At 36.8% G+C, this 17,370-nt stretch overlaps 1 protein-coding gene and 1 non-coding gene across 2 annotated transcripts; both read right to left on the bottom strand.

Moving 5' to 3' along the window:
• Positions 1-2,842: 2,842 nt before the first annotated feature.
• On the bottom strand, positions 2,843-2,947 carry LOC113201404 (U6 spliceosomal RNA). Its single transcript, XR_003303157.1, has one exon. It is a non-coding gene; the product is annotated as a U6 spliceosomal RNA (small nuclear RNA).
• A 6,892-nt stretch (positions 2,948-9,839) lies between these two features.
• Positions 9,840-16,945, bottom strand: LOC113201396 (uncharacterized). The gene is made up of 3 exons (XM_077793480.1): positions 16,873-16,945; positions 13,339-13,458; positions 9,840-12,292 (listed from the first exon to the last, which is right to left on the bottom strand). Exons 1-3 carry the CDS (start codon positions 16,904-16,906, stop codon positions 10,455-10,457), a joined length of 1,992 nt encoding a protein of 663 aa, XP_077649606.1. The 5' UTR covers positions 16,907-16,945; the 3' UTR covers positions 9,840-10,454.
• Between the last annotated feature and the right edge of the window lie 425 nt (positions 16,946-17,370).

The following is a 17,370-nucleotide window of genomic DNA, read 5'->3' on the forward strand; positions in this document are numbered from 1 at the left end:
TTCCCATCTTCTTTGATTTCTCTCTTTAGGGTTCTGTACTTCTCATTGTGTAGATCTTTTTACCTCTTTTGTTAAGTTGATCCCCAAGTATCTTTTTTTTTTTGAGGATATTGTGAATGGGGTAGTTTTCCTCGTTTCCCTCTCAGAGGATTTGTCACTGATATACAGAAATGCCTTTGATCTATGGATGTTGATTTTATTTCCTGCTACTTTGCTGAATTCATTAACTAGTTCTAGAAGTTTTCTGGTGGATTTTCCAGGGTCTCCAAGATATAGAATCATATCATCAGCAAAGAGTGCTAGTTTAAGTTCTTCTTTTCCTCTACTTATTCCTTTAATTTCTTTCATGTAATTGCTCTGGCCAGTGTTTCAAGAACTACGTTGAATAGAAGTGGTGAGAGAGGGCATCCCTGTCTTGTTCAGATTTTAGAGGGAATGCCTTCAGTTTTTCTGTTTAGAATGATGTTGGCCTGGGGCTTAGTATAGATAGCCTTTACAATGTTGAGGTAAGTTCCTGTTATCCCTAGTTTTTCTAGTTTTGAACATGAGGGGTGCTGTATTTTGTCAAATACTTTTTCTGCATCTGTTGAGATGATCATATGGTTCTTATCTTGGAGTCTATTGATGTGATGAATTACACTTACTGATTTCTGTATGTTGAACCAACCTTGCATCCTGGGGATGAATCCCACTTGATCATGGTGCATGATCTTTTTGATATGTTTTTGTATTCAATTTGCCAGAATTATATTGAGGATGTTTGCATTTATATTCATTAGAGATATTGGTCTGAAGTTTTGTTAGAGCTGATAGTAAAGACTTTCTCTAGTATCTGGATCCAGAAAGGAGTCATGTTAGATATGGTGCTGTCACTAAAGTCAGGGGTGGATGTATGATACATGCACCATCATCTGTGTTGCAACCATCTAGTGAGGACTGCGAAGGCAGAGGACATGAGCTGGTGGTCAGGACAGAAGTAGAGAGAATTACAGGAGAAGGACACCCAGCTGCATGTTAGGGTTCTTTGGACCCTCTGGGTTGGCATGTTCCAGGGTGAAAGTTAGGGGAAGAAACATCTCTTCTCCCATATGCAGTGTGAGCACCATCCTGCTCATAGGGGTGACAGATTCTCTTTCCTCACCCCTTAGCAACTCAAGTGCACACTTACAGCTTGGGGTTGTCCTCATCTCACAGCTCAGCTTCACCACTACTGCCAACCCTCCCCATGTCCTCTTTGTATAAACTAACAGACAAAAGGGAGATGGAGAATTGAGACTGGACTTGTTTCAAGCAAGTGGGATTGGGACTGATGTCAGCCTCGGCAGAAACCTCTGACCTGTGGCTCTTTGTGTGCTGGGAATCTATGAAGAGCACCAGGGAGAAATGACTGCCACCTCAGAGAGGGCGACACCATCACCCAGCACCTCTGCTTCAAAACAACCTTCCAGTAACACGATGAGCAAACCCTGGGCAAGACTTGACTGCATGGCAGCTCTTTGTGAGAAGTAGAGGTGAGAATCCTGGGTTGCTTTTGTGAACTGTCAGGGTTTTAAAATACAGCTCAGGGTTCACACTTACATGTATGATATTTATAGTACCATTATTTTAAATTTGTCCTGAGAAAAGCTAGCAGAAGAGAAATTGTTCTTTAAAGTCAAAAAAGAAGCAGCCCCAGAGGTGCTTCTCTGTGGGGACAAGTGCATGGAGTACTGCATACAGGGCATAGGTTAAGGGTGTTTGCATGGCAGGCCACTCACCATGCTAGGTGTTCGAGTGGCAAACTGCTTACCCCATCGGCACAACTCTGGGTATGAGGCCGCCTGTTGCAGTCCCGCTTGTTGATTGTTCACTGCAAGGACAGTTAGCAGACATTGCATTGGTGGCTGTCTATATTTTGCTTAGGCACTGCCTGAGTACATATACATGGTAACTGCACAATAAAATCAGACTTGCTTACTGCTTGGTCTCGGGAGGTCTTGATTAGACTCCACAGCCACACTCTCCTCTACCCTGTTTTGTGGACCTCCTCAAGGGACAAGAATGCCCATGCACTTCTCTGCAGACCCCAAGCTCTCATTACTGGGAAACCCACGTGGTCCTGCCGGAGGGTCTGTTTCCCTGAGTGATGGAAGAGTCACATCCTGCTTTATCTTGTTCTTTGTGTATTAGTGACAAGAAAAGGAGATAGGGCCACATTTATCTGTGTATCCTAATGACACAAAAAAATTGAATTTTGGAAAAAAGATCTAAAAGTGACCAGGGCAGGATGGGTTTCAACTGTCCTGAATGTTCCTCTTACACATTCCCATTGTTACCTAAAAAATGCCTTTTGCAAAATGTATTTTTCAGTGATTAAAACAGAAAGGACTAATAGATAAAAATATTTTTCCAAATTCTTGTGAGTTATATTCACAAGCCTATAATTTGCAAGCATGAATTGGAAATTACCAGCACATTAATTTGTGTTTTTTTCAGGTTTTTAAAATAATTTTTATTTTTTAAAAGTAAATTGTACATTACAGGGGGAAAAAAAAACACAAGCAAAGAACAAAGTCATCCAGTCACAAGAAGCTTAGTTGGATGTGTCCCTCTAGGTTGTGTGCATATATACACAATATCCCATTTTGTGTGATTGAGATTGTGGTGTGTATTATGCTTTCCCACACATTATGAATATTCACCAATTCAAAATCCTGAAGCTACATGAGTATTTTTTGATAACCAAGAATACACCAACTCAATCTGTTATCCTTTCTTGGGGACAAAAATTTCACTGAAGACAGAAATGGCAACAGGCCTCTAGATAGACATATTGGCAGAGTTACAACTAAAACAATTCATTAAAAATATGGAACGCTTCACGAATTTGCATGTCATCCTTGCGCAGGGGCCATACTAATCTTCTCTATCGTTCCAATTTTAGTATATGTGCTGCCGAAGCGAGCACCATTAATTTGTTTTTTAAAAGTATTTACTGTACTTCCTTCTCATCATGGTCCCTTATTTGACATTTACCAACTGAAAGAAAGTTTTTCACCATGCTCAGGTTTTTTACCTTAGTCAGTACCAAGGGGACTTGAGGACATGAGGTTTTGAATATAGAACCTCATTTCCTTCTAAAGATTTCCAAACCTACAATTACTCAAACAACAGTAATTGTTCCATGAAATGGCCAAGGCAAGATTATCAATAATAAAAATATTAAAACTTATTAATTCCCTGATAATAAGTATACAAATTAGTAGTGTTTAAAATCTCTACATGATATAGCATATGTAAGTTGTGTCCCATTAAGTTACTAAATTTAAAAAATGAAAAAGTAAAACTGACATTCCCTATTAAAAAAAATTGACTCATTTTAGCAGAATCTGAAAGAAGCAAACATCCTTAGTGAATATCCTCATTGCGCCACCCAGAACACACAGTCCTCTGGGCTCATTAGGACTGTTGGAGTGAATGTCTCCTCTGAAACTACTGGGAAACCTCACTAGACCAAGATTCCTCCTCCCATGCACTTTTTAAACCCACACTAACTCTGCATCTGAGGACACAGGGGCACTTATTCAGGTGACTAAGCTAGGCAGGACTCTGTGCAGCTGAGCAGAGAACGAACACTTGTAGCCTTTATGGAAAGGATTTGTTTAAGTCCTGTCTCTGCAGGTTTGTAATTTTAATGTCTGTAGAAAGGCAAGAAGGTCCTAACAAGGCAAGAGCTGTGGCTTCCCCAGGGGGACATGTCATCTGTTTCTTAATTTTACTTCTCTGATGGATAAGAGCAGTCCTGAGACAGCTGGGCTCCAAACTCTGAGTTTCCTGGACACATCTGGAAAGGGATCCTGACTGAGATCATTTTCTCATCAAGTTAATAAGGCAACTTAAATTACTCTAATTCTGGCCCTAAGATCAAATTAGTCCAAACCTGTCCAACAATTTATAATGCCTCTACTTTGGTGTGAGGGACTCCTTGCACCCCCATAGTTTCTCTGTAGCCCCGCAGTTTCTCTGCCTACAGTGTGTAATGGGCTCCTCCTCCCTAGGAGCACCCCTTTTTGGGGGTAGTGATGGTTCTGTATGTCATCCTTACCAAAGTGACAGTTCTGTGGTTCAAGCCCTGAGTGAAATATTAAAATTAATCGAATATAAAATGGAAAACAGAAAAGTAGAGGAAGAGCTGTAGGTCACTTGTCGTAGAAATCACAGGTAGATGGAATCTAGTGAGAGCCAAGGCAGAGTCTGAGCTGGAGTCCACTCTAAGAAACCGACATAATCAACTCGACCTTCTCTGAGAGAAGCCATGTAAAAGTAGGCTCAGTTTCCTGGGTACTGCATATGAATATATATAAAAGCATTAAAACCCTATATAAAAATGGAGCCCCATTATCTGTTGTCAAAAGAAAGGTCATTTCAAGTGGACCCACTTACGTTCCAGTTGTAGAAATCAGAAGATAGTTCTTGATGACCACTGTCATCAACATGTGAAGGGTGAGTACAGGCATGATAATGAGTGAAGCATTTGTTTTTGCTAGAGGTAATTGGAAACTTGGATTAATGGAAATATAAAAATGAAAACTGTAATATCCACAGGCAGAAATTCCACATGGATGGGCTTAGGGAGGTTGGAAAACTGAAGAAGAAAGTCACAATGATTGCCAAAGCATGAGACTTCCAAAGCCACCTGAGAGGGAAACATAAAACAGGAAAAGAGTGCAAGTCATGGAACAAGTATTTCAGCATATGAACAGTTAGGCAAGACGTCAAGGGCAGAGGAAAAGCATCCCCTCAGGCAGCCCCCATCCTGGACCAGCCACATGAAAGTTTTGTGCCTTTGATCTGGGCTATGCCTTACTCCATGGCATGGCCCAATGATCACCAAGGTGCCACCTGGAATACTGTCCCTCATACACACTCACCTCCTGGAGGTTTCTGGAATGAGCCATGGCAGAGGGTTGGCCAGTACTCCCAACTTTGTGGAGCTAAGAAGAGCTCTTTGGAGAGGTGGAGCATTGCAGACCACACCTTTGTTGTAATGTGGACTTGATGTGTAACTAGGCGCTGTTGAATCCAATCTCTTTGTCTAAATTGCCCTGATTTTCAATAATTTCACCTCTAGTTGTGAGGATTAGGTCACAATACTCTGAATAAGTGGGTTCCGACCAGTTACAGAAGGCTCTCTGGGGAGCTGGGCATGGTGGCACATGCCTGTAATCTCAGCAGCTTGGAAGGCTGAGGAAGGAGGATCATGAATTCAGAGCCAGCCTCAGTGAAAGAGATTTACTAAGAAGCTCAGTGAGATCCTGTCTCTACATAAAATAGGGCGAGGGATGTGGCTCAGTGGTTGAGTGCCCCTGAGTTTAATCTTTGTTGTCCCCCACTTAAAAAAAAAAAAAACATTGGGGAGTGTGTCTCAGGCTTTGGATTTATAACAGCTTTCACGGAGGTTATATAATGTAGAACTAGTGTAGAACAAGTTTTATGGGCCAAGCTCTGGAATGGATGTCCATGCATTTGAATCCAGGCTATTATATATATATATATATATATATATATATATATATATAGTATTTGATGTTGATCTGCTGATGGAATATTTCCTACACAAGGCAAGTATGTGCTTTAATTAATCTGCAGCTACATATTGAAAAATAACAGTCATCAGAAAATCATGCATGTGAAGCTAGATCATTACATGACCCTTTAGAACATGTAGATCTATAAGGCAAGATAGTAAGAGAAATAAAGTGGAAAGTTCATGAACTTGGGATGCTAATTAAAAATCTGAGGTGAATGTTGGTCCAGAATCTGACTTCCATAACAAGACCCCTACAGCACAAGAATTAAAAATCCAGAATCAATAAATGGGATAGATTTAACCTAAAAAGCTGCTTCTCAGCAAAAGAAACAATGTGAAGAGAGAACCTACAGATTTGTATAAAGTCTTTACCACACGTACCTCAGATAAAGCATTAATCTCTAGGGTATATAAAGAACTCAAAACTTAATTGAGTTTTTTTGTTGTTGTTTAACAAATGGGCCAAGAACAGACACTTTACAGAAGAAATATAATCGATTAAAAATGCATGAAAACACGTTCAACACATCTAGCAATTAGGAAGACGTTAATCAAAATTCGTTTAAGATTTTCTCAGTCAGAATGGCAATGATTAATAATACAGACAACAATAAATGTTTGTGAGGATGTGGGGAAAAGGAACACTCACACATTGCTCATGGGACCAACTGCAAATTTGTGCGAACACCATGGAAAGCAGTATGGAGACTCCTTGAAAAACCAGAATGGAACCACCACTTGACCCAGCTATCCCTCTCCTCGGACTATACCCAAAGGACTTAAAAACAGCATACTACAGGGACACAGCCGCACCAGTGTTTATAGCCGCACAATTCACAACAGCTAAACCATAGAACAAACCTATGTGTCCTTCAACAGATGAATGAATAAATAAAATGTGATTATATATATTCCCCCAAACAAGGGAATATTTAGCTTTAAAGATGAATGAAAATATGGCTTTTGGTGGCAAATGGATGGAGTTGGAGAATATCATGCTAAGTGAAATAAGCCCGCCCCCCCACACCACAAAGGCCAAATATTCTCTCTGATAAGTGGAAGCTAACTCACAATGGGGGATGGGGAAGAATAGTTACTTTAGATTAAGTAGAGAGGAGTGCAGGGAGGTGACGGGATATGGGGATAGGAAGGATAGTTAGAATGAAACGGACATTACATATAATACATAATATATATGGATGCTAAACCACTCAAGGGTTGGGGAGAGAGTAGAAATTCAGTGGATTAGACAAAGTTGGACTGAAGGGAATAAAGGGGAAATAGGAATAGAAATGACAGTAAATGAATCAGACACAACTTTTCTATGTTCATATATAAATGAACCACCAGGGAAGGTCCACACCATGTACACCTGAAGAATGGAATGCTAACTAAAATAAGTTTTACTCCATGTATGTGTAATATGTCAAAATTTGCTCTACTATCATGTATACCTAAAACAGAAATTGTAAAAATGGTAAGGGAAAATTTGTATACAGAGAAGTTTTGTGAGTTAAAAACTCTTTTTTTTAACATTAATGACATTAGCATTTATTAAAGTATAAAAGACTACCTTGAGCTCATACAAAATAACAATGGTAAATAGAGTTTCCCAAGTCAGTCTGTGCAACTATCTCTTATCACAAAATTTTTGGTTCACAACCCTTTTATTTGTTTTACAAGGCAGCACAAGAGAAATACTTACAAGTTGAGCAGAGAGGAAATACTACATAGCAGTGTTATACTATTAATAGTGCTGTGTGCACTCAAAGCATTCTCAATTTCCTTTCCCATGCAATAAAAAAAAAATCATGCAGTTGATATGCTAGTTACTGATTAGATCACAAACACATATGTGTTTGTGACATTAAGTATGTGGGCAGCTGCTCAACTTGGCAGGTCAGATCCAATAGATAAGGAAGACACTCTCTTCACACCAGACAGTGTTTTTTTTGGGTAATACTATGAAAGCAAAAGTAACAGACACAAGCAACTGTATTGCCAGACTAGGAATCCCCAGTACATAGATTTTCTGTTTGGGTTCCCTAAACAACTTTCCAGGGTCCTGACTGGGAAGTCCTGGGCAGAGCATCCCCTCCACAGGTGAGAGTTTGAAGTCTTGTTCTAACTTGTATTTAAAGTGGGGCTGAATAAACACAAGTTAGAAAAAGGAAAGAAAGCTTCATTCTAACAGCTCGCGTGACCTAGTGACCCCATGAAGAACACTACGTCCTCCCAAGAACAGGTCAGATCCCAGAGGAGGGAGTGATAGCCTTGAGATGACTAAATAAATTGGGGTTCCAATGACTGAGGCACGGGGCCAGATGCATTGAGAAATTGGCATTCTTTTGCTGTATCATCAAGGATAAGCAGACATCATGCAGGCACATTGAAAGGGAAGGTCTTTAGTATTTTCCTTAGACCTCTAGTACTGAATCTTCCCTCCAGGCCTTATAAATAACTCTCATATGTAAAATGAAGCCAGTTTTCTGTGTAAAATAACATGGAGTGGACATAAGCATGAAACCTAGAGTTACCCTTTGGAATAAAGAATGGTGTGAATATTATTCTCCTAGAATTTATCATTTCAATATTTATTTTCCCATAGAAAGTTAAATGACATGTTAGTGGGTGGTGTTTTGTTGACCCTAAGGGCTCATATATGAAGAGAACATTGTTTTTTTACTTTTTGAACAGGACTTGTAGATGAGAGTCTAGGGGTTTATTTCAATCAAAATTGTGTTTCTCTCTGTGTGGTGTCATGGGCTCCTGGAGCTGTAAGATCTGAAGAGGGACAGGGTTAGTTTATAGTTGCAGAGGGTTCTGGGAGACCATGACACATGCTATCTATCATATAATCCAATAAGTATAACAAACATTGTATTGTAAGTTATTAAGTAGAACAAAAGGCCTACAAAGTGAAAATATATAATGAAATAAAAAACTGTGGGGGCATAAATGCTCCTATAGTAAGTCTTTTTCTTTTTACAGTCATCATTTTACATGTATCTGGTTACACTTTTCTACTGGGTATCCAAGACTAAAGAGGTGGTCCTATATTGGGATGTTTTTCCTACACTTGAGGTCAGTACAGTCTCCTCAGTGATGAACGTCATGGAATTCATGAGGAACAGCATGGTTTCTTCAGTCCAAGAATCAGGATGGGCCTGTGGACCACGTGGTTTCCCCAGGAAACATTGAGACTATTTCCCCCTTCAGAAACCTTCCTTTTTTTTTTTTTTTTTTTTTTTTTTTACCTGAATATGCACGTTGGCTCCTAGTCTCTTGGGTCTTTCTTAACTCCCTCATTGGGAGCTTATATAACTCTCCAGAGCTGTAGATCCCTTAGGGAGTACTGCAACACTACAAGGTGAAATGTTAAAGTCGTAATTCAAACTAGGAATATCTGGGCATTATTTTAGTATTCCTAGGTCCTTCCTGTAACTTAATTTTTCCATAATTACAAACAAAAGAGTATATAATTTACATAAATAATCCCCAAATAAAACTTGATTAAACATATGAAATAATTAATGGAGATGTTATAGCATTATTTACCCAATAGAATGTTTTACTATTGCATCGATCCATTAGCAAAGTGATAGTGGGAGATGTGTGACCTAATAACATCATTAAATGCATGACAAGGTTAACATTAAGAAATTCACACTTTATTTAGTAATAAATTGTATCCATAATGCAAATATAAGTAAAAATTCTCTGTAAAATGGGCATGGTGGTCCATGCCTGTAACCCGAGGGACATGAGAATCATTGCAAGTTAAAAGCCAGGCCCCATAACTTGGTGAGGCCCTAAACAACTTAGCAAACCCTATCTCTAAATAAAAATGAAAAAAAAAATCTGGGGATGCAGTTTACTGATTAAGTGTCCCTAAGTTTAGGTACAAAAATAAAAACTAAAAATTTAAAATTTCATATAAACCTTAAAAGACTTCTGTAATAATCAACTATGAGAATTATGTTTACTCCAGTTGTGAAAAATGAGAATATGTAGTAACTGTTGATTTATAGAAAATTATATCCTTTTAGGGATGCTCTATTTCTATACTTGTATTTCCTTATTTATACAATATCAGCTCAAGATGTTAAGAAAATTTTCAGCGAATGTCAAAAGCAATTACCCATTTTCTACATTTAAATGATTTTTCCCCTCCTAGGTCCCAAATACTTCAAAGGATGGGGTATAGATAAAAAATTTACTATAAATTTTTATACTTGTCAAGGTTTTTTTTTTTTTTGTAAATAGTTTGCTGTTATCTAAGGTACATACTTGGACAAATGCTATTCCAAATTTGGTACAGGTATGAGGCAAGAAATTGAAAAATGTGTGAAATTTGAATACACTCTTGAACACATTCTTTGGGTTTCTATATGCTATAAATACTCCAGTGTTTTAAAAATGTTTGATCAATGTCCAAAATCTTTGCAAAAATTTTTCCACATGTCCTCTCACTTGTATGAATTCTGAGGTGCTGCATAAGGTGTGAACAAGTATTGGAGACTCTGCCACCTGTTTTACACTTGTATAATTTCTGTGCTATCATATCTCTGGTGTGAAATAAGGGTTGATTCATCCTTAAAGACACTGATGCAATGTTTTCATTGTAAAACTTCTCTCCAGTATAAAATCTGTAATGTTTACTAAGATGTGATCTTCAATTTGAAAAGGTTTGCCATTCTTCACATTTATAGGACTTGTCTCTAGGATGAGTTTTCTGGTGTCGAGTAAGTGATGATTTTTGATTGAAATCCCTGCCACATTCTCTACATTTGTAGGGCTTCTCTCCAGTATGAATCCTTTTTTGATAATTATGGTGTGAAATGCTATTAAAAGCTTCACCACATTCTTCACATTTGTAGCGCTTCTATCCAGTATGAATCTTCTCGTGGCGACTAAGATGTGAGACAGTATTAAAAGCTTTGCCACATTCTCTGCATTTGTAGGGCTTCTCTCCAGTATGAATCCTTTTGTGACGATCAAGATGTGAGATGCTATTAAAAGCTTTTGCACATTCTTTACATTTGTAGGGCTTTTCTCCAGAGTGGATTCTCTGGTGCTGAGTAAGTGGCCATCTTTCCCTAAAAGTTTTGCCACATTCTTCACATTTGTAGGGCTTCTCTCCAGTATGAATCCTTTTGTGACAATTAAGCTGTGAGATGCTCTTAAAAGCTTTTCCACATTCTTTACATTTGTAGGGCTTTTCTCCAGTGTGGATTCTCTGGTGCTGAGTAAGTGACCATCTTTGCCTAAAGGTTTTGCCACATTCTTCACATTTGTAGGGCTTCTCTCCAGTATGAATCCTTTTGTGACAATTAAGCTGTGAGATGCTCTTAAAAGCTTTTCCACATTCTTTACATTTGTAGGGCTTCTCTCCAGTGTGGATTCTCTGGTGCTGAGTAAGTGACCATCTTTGCCTAAAAGTTTTGCCACATTTTTCACATTTGTAGGGCTTCTCTCCAGTATGAATGCTTTTGTGATAATTACGGCGTGAGATGCTATTAAAAGCTTTGCCACATTCTTCACATTTGTGGGGCTTCTCTACAGTATGAATCCTCTTGTGGCAACTAAGATGTGACACAGTTTTAAAAGTGTTGCCACATTCTAAACATTTGTAGGGCTTCTCTCCAGTATGAATACTTTTGTGACGATCAAGATGTGAGATGCTATTAAACGCTTTTCCACATTCTTTACATTTGTAGAGCTTTTCTCCAGTGTGGAATCTCTGGTGCTGAGTAAGTGCACATCTTTGCCTAAAAGTTTTGCCACATTCTTCACATTTGTAGGGATTCTCTCCAGTATGAATCCTCTTGTGGCGACTAAGATGTGAGATGGTATTAAAAGCTTTGCCACATTCTCTACATTTGTAGGGCTTCTCTCCGGTGTGAATCATTTTGTGATAATTACGGGATGAGATGCTCTTAAAAACTTTGCCACATTCTTTACATTTGTAGGGCTTCTCTCCAGTGTGGATTCGCTGGTGCTGAGTAAGTGATGCTTTGTGACTAAAACTCTTGCCACACACTTTACATTTGTAGGGCTTCTCTCCAGTGTGAGTTCGCTGGTGCTCAATAAGTGATGCTTTGTGACTAAAACTTTTGCCACACACTTTACATTTGTAGGGCTTCTCTCCAGTGTGAATCCTGTTGTGTTGATTAAGCAGTGAGTTTGTGTTAAAACTTTTGCCACACACTTTACATTTGTAGGGCTTCTCTCCAGTATGAATCCTGTTGTGGCGACCAAGATGTGCGTTTGTGTTAAAGCTTTTGCCACACACTTTACATTTGAAGGGCTTCTCTCCAGTATGAATCCTGTTGTGGCGACCAAGATGTGCATTTGTGTTAAAACTTTTGCCACACACTTTACATTTGTAGGGCTTCTCTCCAGTATGAATCCTGTTGTGGCGATGAAGATTCGAGTTTATATTAAAACTCTTGCCACACACTTTACATTTGTAGGGCTTCTTTCCAGTATGAATCCTGTGGTGGTTTTTAAGGGTTGGTTTTTGACTAAAAGCTTTAAAAAATTGTTTACACATGTGGGGCAGCTCTCCAGGGTGTGTCCACTGGTGACAAATAAGATTGGAGCTTTTATTAGAAGTTTTATCACACTCTTTGCATTTGCTTGGCATATCTCCTGTATGAACACTGTGATGTTGAGTAAAGTTTTTGAGTGTGTTGCATTTTTCATATTGGTAGGTGTTCTCTGCAGAATAAATTTTTTGGTGTTGAGTAAGAGTTGAATAATCTTTTAAGGCTTTGCTACACTTTTTACATTTACATGTCTTTTCTTCAGTATAAATCCCCTGATGCTTAACAAGTTGTAACCTTTCACTAAACGTTTTTTTTTTTTTTTTGCTTTCTTTTAAATTTGTAGGGTTTATCATTGTCATGGTATCTGCTTTGTTTAAAGAATATATGAAAGCATCGGCTTGCTCAACATCTTTTAAACTTATAGTGCTCTCCTTCTCTATAGATTCTCTTGTATTGAGCAAGCTCTGCACTGTGATTAAGAGCCCTTTCACATACCTTACACTTGCACGTTTTGTCTTGACTATGAATATTTGGATGAGTAATAGCTTCTGAGCACTGAAGCAAGACTTTCCCACATTTTTCATTTTGGTAAATTTTCTTTAGAAAATGACTAGAAGTTTCTCTATATTCATAATTTTATCACCAATGTAAATATCCTAGTAATTACTCAGGGTAGAGACATGGCTAATGGTGTTACTTTATAGCATTATCTATATAGTGCACTTTCCAGAAATCTGTATCAGAATTGTCATTGAGCAATAGTGGGGAAGTAGGAACCTTTCTACAAGGTTCCTTGCGCCCAAGTAGACAATATTGTCTACTTGGGTGCAAGGATAAATTACTGTTTTGTTGCAGAAAAATGGACATTTTGTAAAGAAATTCTCAAAAGTATCACTTTTAGAAATTTGTCTTAAATATCTTCTCTGTGCAAATGTTTGACTGGAAGTTTAACTTATAATTGGCCAAGATAAAAACTGATCCATGGACCATATTTCTTTTCAAATTTTCCACATTTCCTTTCAGAGAAAATAGTCTTTAAAATGGCTGTGGATATATTCTTAAAAACATATAAAGCTCCTCAAAAGTAAGAGGAATAAATTGAATTTTTTTCAGACATTAATTGTTCCTGGGGTCTTTTGACCATATAATTTTTATCATAAATAGGGACTACTAATTGGTTCTGTCTATTATAATATGATTTTTCAACTTTACTCTCACCTATATTTTCCCATTGTTTCCTTAGTTGTAAAGAGTCAAGGTCACACTTTCCATATCTTCCCTCTCTCTCTTTTATTCCCTGCTCTGGTAAAATTTCTCGAGGATGATGAGAAGTCATGGCTGAAATAAATAAAAAGAACAATCATGTTTACTTACTGTACTGGGCTGAGTATATTTTGCAGACATAGGAAATTACAGCAATAAAGGAACATTAGCAGGGGAGTGGATTATTAAATTCAAGTCCATCATTATTTGAATATTTATATATTTCTGCAGTAAAAATGTACACAGAAAATTACCTTGAACTTTCCAAATCATCTTAGTGTTCACAGTAGCCAAGATGAGTACCTTACTATGGAGAGTAATATAGTAGAGGAAGATATATTGTAAAGGAGAAAAGGCTGTGTAACACAATTTATTTCCAAAATCTACCAACTTTCTTCTGTTTCATTAAAAAAAGAAAAATATGAAACATGCAAATATTTGGGAACTGTTCGAAAAGGGGTTCCTTCTTACCAACAGAAAAAAACATGGCTAAATCAACTTTAAGAAAAGTTATGAATTACTCAAAGGGAATAGTAAATTATCATTTAAAAGTTGTTTACTGAACTAAACCAACACATAAAAAGATAGAATAAAATTTAGCCAAGAATTGTTAATAGTAATAAGCAGAAAATATGTGTTTACAGTCTTTCTTTAGAAAATGTCTGAAAGAGTCAGGGGTGGTTGTACACAGCAACATAGGAGGTTGAGCCAGAGGATCCAAATTTCAAGGCCAAAGTAAAAAATGCAAATTAAGTTCTCTTTCCAGTACTAATAAACACATCTAAGAAAATAGGAAAAATAAAACTTCCAGGTAGCTCACTTATCTCCAAGTTGCAGGTTTTAATCCAAGTTTTAAAACTCAGAATATTGACAGCATCCAAGAGAAAAAGATGGGTCACCTAGAAATGTGTAACTATATATTTGTGAAATCCTTAGTTGAAACTTCACAACACAGAAAGGAATTCAGGGCTATTTTCAAGGGATGAAAGAATAAAATTTTCAACCAAGACATAGTATTCACAGCTACTATCTTTCAAAAGAGAAGGAAGATGTAGACTTTAAAGATATAAAAATGCACACCCTACTCATCAACACTAGATCTGTTCTCCACAAAGTATGAAAGGTAATCCTTCATACTAAAATGTAAATGTGCACAGCAAAACAAGTCATATGAAATTCTAAATATTTCTTGGCACAAACAATTCTATTTTATTGTAATGATGGGTCTCAAAACATGTAATTTTGAATAGAATTGGAAAGACAAAAGCATAAAAACAAAACTGTTAATAGGCATATATACCTGTAACAATAATATAATTTTGAAAGGATACATAAATATATTCAATTTTTTTAATAAAGTGAAGTCAAGTTAATACTCAAAGTATGAGTAGGAGATTCTTCATTTATAGATTTTTTTTTTTTGGTTGGCAAATGCAATATTACAAAATCTGATCAAAACAAACCTTGGCTATCTGAATTAACTCTAAGTCTAAGGACACACACATGCTGAAAGCAAAGGGTTATTAGAAGGACACATACAAAAGTGACTGAGCTAAACCTGGGCTGTCTAAATTATACTACACAAAACATAGTTTAAGACAGTTACAGGACATAGAAGACGTTTCAAATTTTAAAAAACCTTTAAGAGGCAAAATAGAGAAAAAGAACCTTTTCCTAGTTTCTGAATTAAGAGTAAAGATATTTGCAATGAACATCCACTCCCCAAACACACAAAGAAAACATTGAGAAAGTTGAATGAAACCCAAGAATCACTGTCATCCTAGGAGACATCAATCCCCACTTACTGAAAAGGGAAATACAGTGAAGAAAAATGGTAATTGCAAAGCATAAGAATTTGAAAATATTTTGAAACTATTGTTGACTTATAGAATTCCTGTTCTTAATCACAAATGGGATATTATGCTGGATAGACTAATTTTATGTATTAAAACAAAGGTTAATAAATACTTAAGTGGTAGTTATTTTGTAACTAACATGGAATAAAAATTTGAAGTCAAAAGTGATAGGGATGTTCAAAAATCAAAAAATATGTGTCAGTTGATCACTCTTGGGCATGCTGCTGTTCAAGATATGAAAGATAACTTTAAGTAGTATAAACATCTTTTAATTTTAGAGGCTCCAGATAATATTCAAACTCCAATTGTTAATTTTTTTTTGCAGAGAAATCTGTCCTTTAAACTGTATGAATATCCCCCAAAATACAAATAAGATTAGAAGAATATTTTCCTGCTTAAAAAAATATACTAAAAGTTACAGCATTCAATTGTAAACGCAGACATGGAGTCAGGTAGTTCTGAGTGAGTGTTGTAATAAGCCCTGATATCAATAGCAAATTAAAAACATCGAACACCAATGTTTTACAATGTTATTCAACAGAGCCATCATGGGGGATGCAACCCAAATATCCCTTGAAAAGAAAGGATCAGCCAATTTAGAATATTAAACTATAGAACTTTGAAAGAATTTATTCTAACTATATATCTTACAAAATGTATGTACACTTGGTTAACTGAAATATGTCACAGAAAGAATACTGCAGAATTATATGAATATAACATCTCTAAACTAAAAAATCTTTCTGAGAAAAAGAGAATGTTTTTGTGATGGGGAGACAGAAATGAGCCCTTGCTTCCTAGGAATTGATTTTTTTTGAGATGTAAACTTTTTAGAGATACATTGCATAACAATTTGAATTAATGTTACCGAATATTTAAAATTTTGGAGACAGTAAGTTTTATTTTGTGGTTTTGACTACAATGAAAGTTAAGATAAAGAGAACTGCAACATTTCTCAAAGCTACATTTAAAATAATGTGGTCTTTATGCTATAAATAAGAACAAACTCATCCACATACAAATGATGGGCATGCATGTAATCTCAGCTACTAGGAAGTCTGAGGCAGGAGAATTGCAAATTCAAGACATCCTCAATAACTTAGTGAGAACCTCTCTCCAAATTTGAGTGAAAAGGAGCTTGGGGTGTAGTTCAGCAGTAGAGTATCACTGCCATTAATCCCCTTTACATTTACATATAGGAAACTTCAATTTCCATGTACATGGGTAGAATGAAAAGCCAATCAAGATAAAATACAAAAGTCATAGACAAAAGAGGCTTAATATTTATACAAGCAAAAGCACACATAACATTATTGGCAATACAAACAAGAGTCACGCATAACTTAATTTGTGAAGCAATTAACTGATATGAGGAATCCCAGTCTATAACATGGATCCTACTGTACACAATGAAAAACTAAGAAAAAAACCCAACCAACCAAACTGTAAATATCCATTGATGTATTATTTTACAAATCCTCTTATTCAACTACAACTTACACCAACTCTCAAAAGAGCAGTCTTTTCCATCTTGACTTTCATTCCATGGCAGATAATTTCACAGAAAATCCATTACATGTATTCAGAAAGAACTCTGATGAGGAAGTTTTAGTGAAAAAAAAGTTATGCTCACCGACAAAGACCAGGTTGCTGTAGGTCTCCAACATCACTTCTCTATATAAATTCTGCTGAGCAGGATCCAGGCATTCCCATTCCTCCTCAGAGAAATCAATAGCCACATCCCCGAATGTCAATGGCTCCTGAAATGAAAATTGTTAGATCAATAGCACATGGACTAAACCATTATTCAGTTTTTAGTTTGAATTAAGAGTTAGTAGAACGGACTGTCATGTAGGAGAGTGACCTTAATTATGTAATAAGATACTTTCCATTATCTAATTCAGAGAAAAATACATAAGTCCAAAAACATTGTATGTATTCCATATCAGAATGAAGTGAAGGATATATACCATAATCCAAGAAATGATTAAAAGCCCAACTCCTAACTCTTCTGCCATCAGTCAATGAAATTTGGGGGACATTCCAGATGCAAATCAGACTTGTCAAAGATATTCTCATAAGGTGACTGTGCACAAGGGAGACAAAAAGAGTGGTAAAAAAGCTTTTGAAA

The sequence above is a fragment of the Urocitellus parryii genome, chromosome 16 (genome assembly GCF_045843805.1).
Source record: "Urocitellus parryii isolate mUroPar1 chromosome 16, mUroPar1.hap1, whole genome shotgun sequence".
NCBI lineage: Eukaryota > Metazoa > Chordata > Mammalia > Rodentia > Sciuridae > Urocitellus > Urocitellus parryii.

Excerpts from the sequence above, each read along its gene's own strand:
- LOC113201396 (XM_077793480.1), bottom strand. The coding sequence starts at position 16,906 with ATGTTGGAGACCTACAGCAACCTGGTCTTTGTCG. Across the intron at positions 13,459-16,872 it reads CAGCAACCTGGTCTTTGTCG|CCATGACTTCTCATCATCCT; the intron begins GTGAGCATAACT and ends TATTTATTTCAG. Across the intron at positions 12,293-13,338 it reads GAAACAATGGGAAAATATAG|AGAACACCTACCAATATGAA; the intron begins GTGAGAGTAAAG and ends TTTATTCTGCAG.